We start from the raw sequence: 5,248 nt of genomic DNA, 5'->3' as shown, positions 1-5,248 counted from the left end.
AAATTTGAAGTGCTAAACTAATCCATAATTGAAGAAGTCACAAAAGAATATTTCTCTGTCTTAAGAGAGAGGAGTTTGAAAACCTACCAGTGCTTTTCACATGTGATATTAGGAAATTTCAAAAATGAGTACAGCATGCTGTATTCAAGACCTCGCAACGAAAATTGGACTTTTCCAACCAAGTGTGCCATATTTTAATAGTATCACTTCCCTGGGAGCTGGGTTGTATTATGCTAACAGACAGATATGGCAATTGCAGTAGATGCAATTAGATTGGGTGTATGAATTTAAGCATGAGTTCGCTACACTAAATATATCAGAGACTGGCACCTATACATGCACCAGACTACACATTTTCTTCTTGTCTTTTTTGCTCAGGTACATGAACCAGGAGTATCCAGATGAGTGGACATTGCCTCACCTGGCTGAAGGATTTGGTGTGACAGTTGATACTGTCAAACGAGTGCTAAGGAGTAAATTTAGTGCTCCTTTACAGAGGCGTGTTAAGCAGGATAGCAGAGTTCTAGTCAGAAATGAACTGAAAACAAAAGCACTAGGAGACTTTGAAAAGATGAAGGAGCTAAAGATACCCGACCCACCAGTACCCTTGCTGGTAACTCCAGGGAACTCCATAGCTGTACAAGTCCAACCATCTTTAAAAACAAGACCTCCACAGCCATTTAATAAGGTATATGTTAAAAAGTTTCACAAAAAAAACTTTCAGACCTTCAGCGATGGTGACACGAATAATGTCAATCTACAATCCACAGAAGAGATGAAGCTTTCAAAGATGCAGAATACGGAGAGCCACTTGAATGGATACAACAAGCAGGGCAAGGCTGTCTCCAAAGAAACAACAGCAGAGCATAGAGTGCTGGGTCATGAAGAAAAAGTGGACACTATTCAGAAAGGAAGAGAGTTTTATGACAGCAAAGGAAATTTCCTCTATTCCATTTAACCATTAAAGAGATCAGACTTCTTGGAACTGGTTTTGTCCAAATTCAGTACACAGTACTGCCTTTGACTGCAAAGACAGTCTTCCTGTATTTGTTGTCTTATTTATTTCCAAATTAGTTATGAATAAAAGGTACATTTAAAAACTAATTACCTTGAAAGGGTCAATCTTTTTAACTCTAAGCCACAATTTACATTTCATTATGGTTTTAAATTAATATCTTCTTTGGCTGGGCCAGGCCTTAAGTTTAGCTCTCTGTCCTCCTTAATTATGTCCAACTCTTAATTTCTACATCAATTATACTAATTTATAAATAAAATAAGTGAGCTTGAAATTTTGGACAAGGTTGTTCACTCCAGCAGCCCAGTTTGGTTAACTAAAACTGAGTGCTTCTGTTAGTTCTGAGCACTTCAGCTACATAATGATTTACTTCATTCCAAACTTTTATGCTTACAGTCTCATTGCATTTCTCCTTAATTTGCACCACTCTTGTAGAGCCCACACTAAACAATTACCCTTCTATGTCTACATTTGCAACATTAACTAATGCGGATGGCTATTTGGTTCACCCTGTACAGAAATAATGACATATCTCATTTATGGGTTGCACAAAAGAATGTTCTTGTTGTAATAGCAGCTCTACATTATCCTGTTCAGTAATTTGACTGCTCTATTCATCCCTTCAGACTTCTTGTGTAGAGTTGTGCTTTTGAGTGGCTGGTGTATCACGTGGCCTGCCTAAAACTGACAAAATATACACCTCCCTCTTTTTTTTATAGCCAGCTTTCCTCTGGTTTAAAGCAGGTCTTAGTTTCAGCTCAAAACATAATTTCCCCTATTAAGTAGTTTTGACCTGGGACTTCCTGGTACGGAAAAGTAAATTGGGTGGACAGGACTGGGCTCATGGTGCCACTTCCTGCCAGCATATGCTGAGATGGGCAGAGCACCTTAGAACAGTAGTATCCAGAAAATACGCATCAAGAGTTGTTTTTTTTAATATCTAACAGAAAACACAATGAGATTTACAACTGCTGTGATTTGCCTGTTTTGTTAACTATAAAAATACAGCATGGCTGTTTGAAGTTACACCTATAATTATACATACTAACCCCTGAGATACTATTATGTTTGTACTTTGTAATTACAATAATGTTAACTTGGCCATTTTGTGTTTCTTACTAAGACTGTGCAGTCTGCATTTCTTATGCTAATGTTTGCTATCTATTCAGCCTTTAGGCATTATGAACATTTGTGCTACATATAGTACAGCGTTACCAATGATGCCAGCCACCAAACGCAGGGTGATGATTTCATTTCAAATACCAATGTTACGTGTAAAACAGTTGCATGAAATGCGAGATATTTGAGATCCTACACATAAAGGTATAACAGAAATCAGTGCAGTACAAATAAGTAATTAATTGCTCTCAATTACACTTGTTTCTTCAGACATCTTTAAAATTCTATCATTAGCCTAAAACAGCATACATTTAATCTGCAATTCTAAAAAACATTGTAACTTGTTTGTTCTGAAATGGTGAGTACTGCTAAAAAGAAAAATGTGGATTTGGACAGAAAGTTTGAAAATTGTTCTAAAATTAAGTTTTCTCTATGCAGTGGACAGTCTGACTTTCATCATGGTACAGTCTAAAAATAATCAGGGCCAAATACATTTAAAGTGTTCCAATTATAAAAACACATGAAATTACTAGAACAGTACCAGGAAGCTTTGCAGAAGGTCAGTGGAAATAAAGCAGAATCAGACTTGGCCCTGTCTCTAATGTTGATGTATTATTGGGTGGATAGCTTTTTCATGGTAAGTATAAGCAGAAATAAGGTCATAATTGTTAAAATGAGCAAAAAAAAAAAAAGTTATAAGCTGAAATGTAGAGTATAATGTACACTAGCATTCAAACATTTGGAATCACCCAGAAATGTCTTGAATAGAAATATACATTTTTTTAACAAGGTACCATTCAATTAAATTTAAAAGTTCAGCCATTACTAGTGTTGCAAATGGCTATTACTGCTGAAATGACTGGTTTATAATTTATTACTCGCCTACTGCGTGCAAAGCCCCATTTTCAGCAGCCATTATTCCAGTGCTCTAATGGTAAACTCTCTTAGCTCATTCTTAATTGTTTAAAGCATGTTTAAATGCTAATTGGTCATTAGGGAAACATTTGTAATTGTGTTAGCACAACTGAAACCTGATATTCTGTTAAATAAAGTAAATTGAAATTTAGAAATGCCAACTCCTTTCCAGCCAATAAAGAGACAATTCTGGGTTCAGAAAATGGCTAAAATGAAACCACATTCTCAATAAATATGTCAGTCCACTGTTGTTTTGAGATATGAAAGTTACTCAATGCGACACATTAACCAGAAACTGAAGATTTTGTACAAACATGTCCACTACTGTCTTGAGAGATGTGGGCAAACCGGATAGAAAAAGAAGCAGAAAGCTGAGATACACAAATGCACAAAAAGCTATATATAGTGGATTTACTGTAGAAAGAATTAAGATCCCTTCACTTTCTGCACAGTTGACTGTGTTTTGAATTTAATTTTAAATGGATAAATTTACCATTTTGCCCACCTGTCTGCACTCAATAACCCATAACAACAAACTAATAGCTTGTTTTCAGAAAGGCCTGCTAATTATTAAAAATGAAAATCTAAAATTCCTCATTCATATAAGTATTCAGACCCTTTGCTGTGGCACTCTAATCATGCATCCCTGGGATTAAGCATCCCATATGGTTTTATTTTCCTTTAGATATGCCTAGGAGTTTTTTGGACATTTAGAAAGGCACACATCTATATATAGTTATAAATATGGCCTCACAATTCACTCTATGTCAGGACAAAAACCAAGCCATGACGTTCAGGGAACTCTCTGTAGACCTCTGCGATCAAATTGTGGTGAAGCATACATCAGGGTATGGGTACAAAACCATTTGTAAAACTATGAGTGTTCCCAGGAGCACAGTGACCACAATAATTATAAGATGGAAGATGTTTAGAACAACCACGAAGACTCTTTCTCGAGTTGGCCATCCAACCAAATTGAATAACAGGTCAAGAAGGGCCTTTGTCAACTATGTGACCAAGAAACCAATAGTCACTCTAACAGAATTTCAGAAGTCCTCTGCTGAGAGCATGTCAGAAGGATGACCATCTCAGCAGCACTTCGGGCAGAACTCCAAGCACTATATCTGGTGAAGACCAGGCACTGTTCATCTGCCTAATACTATCCCAATGGTGAAGTATGGGGGATGGGCTAGGAAGACTGATCAAAATTGAGGGAAGGCTGAATGCAGGGAAATACAGGGCAGACCTTAAAGTCTGTTCCAAAAGGCACATAATGTCAGACTGATAATGGTTCACCTTTCACACCAACAATGACCTGAAGAAAACAGCCAGCACAATGCTGGAGTGGCTTCTGAACAAGTCTCAAACTGTACTTGAGTGGCCCAGCCAAATCCCCAGACTTATTCTCCACAAAACATCTATAGAAAGTCCTGAAGATTGTGGTTTACAGATTTTTGAATAAATTAGCAAAACGTTCAGAAAACAAATATTCAATTCAAACAAGGGCAAGGTTACTACAAGTTATTGACTGTAGATTGATAGCAAGTTCCTCAATTGAAAACTATATGAACAACACAAAGTGTGTAGAAAATGAAAGGGACTGAATACTTTGTGAATCCTCTGTAGGTATATTAGACAGTGTACTTTGAGAAATGGACACCATACAGGTCCTGTTGGAGTCAACATCTGTTAAAACAGTAGACCTATAATTCTCTATGCTTCTAGTCTAATTGTTTAGTAAATGAAACAGAAACACAGATGCATGATTAGTAAACTGCAAACAATTTCAATCCATCCATTTTCTAAACCTTTTTATTGAGAGCAGGATAGTAGGGAAGCTGGAGCCTACCCATGCAAGCACTGGGTGCAGGCAGAAACCATCCTCGGACAGCACCAATTTAACTTGCATATCTTTGAACTGTAGGAGGAAAACATGGGGAGAACATGCACACCCCACACAGGGAGCATTTAGGACCTGAACCAAAGTCTCCTTGTTGTAAAGGGAGCAGTCCTGCCACTGTGCAGCCCAGACAAAAATATTGCAAATACGTATGGAATCCTTCCTTCCATTGGCTTTAAAGGACAATCTAAACGATTATTAGTACAAAGTGTCATTAACAGAATAAATATGGGGAGATGCATGTTCATTTGCACAAATACAACTTCTGCTTAACACCCTTTTGGCTAGCAGACGTTTTT

The 5,248-nt window shown here is 37.2% G+C and overlaps 2 protein-coding genes across 7 annotated transcripts in view; one reads left to right on the top strand and one right to left on the bottom strand.

The window, feature by feature from the left end:
• ngrn (neugrin, neurite outgrowth associated) overlaps positions 1–1,099 on the top strand; it is a 69,866-nt gene extending 68,767 nt beyond the window's left edge. Inside the window, exon 4 of the mRNA XM_051925002.1 lies at positions 379–1,099. Coding sequence (XP_051780962.1) covers positions 379–958 — 580 coding nt within the window. The 3' untranslated portion in view covers positions 959–1,099. The remainder of the gene's footprint in view (positions 1–378) is intronic.
• The window catches only part of LOC114648207 (sortilin-like), a 174,146-nt gene that overhangs the window by 26,114 nt on the left and 142,784 nt on the right, over positions 1–5,248 (bottom strand). The gene's annotated exons all lie outside the window — the stretch shown is intronic.

This window comes from Erpetoichthys calabaricus, chromosome 3 (assembly GCF_900747795.2).
Source record: "Erpetoichthys calabaricus chromosome 3, fErpCal1.3, whole genome shotgun sequence".
NCBI classification, from domain to species: Eukaryota; Metazoa; Chordata; class Cladistia; order Polypteriformes; family Polypteridae; genus Erpetoichthys; species Erpetoichthys calabaricus.
This window is presented reverse-complemented; position numbering and strand designations above follow the sequence as displayed.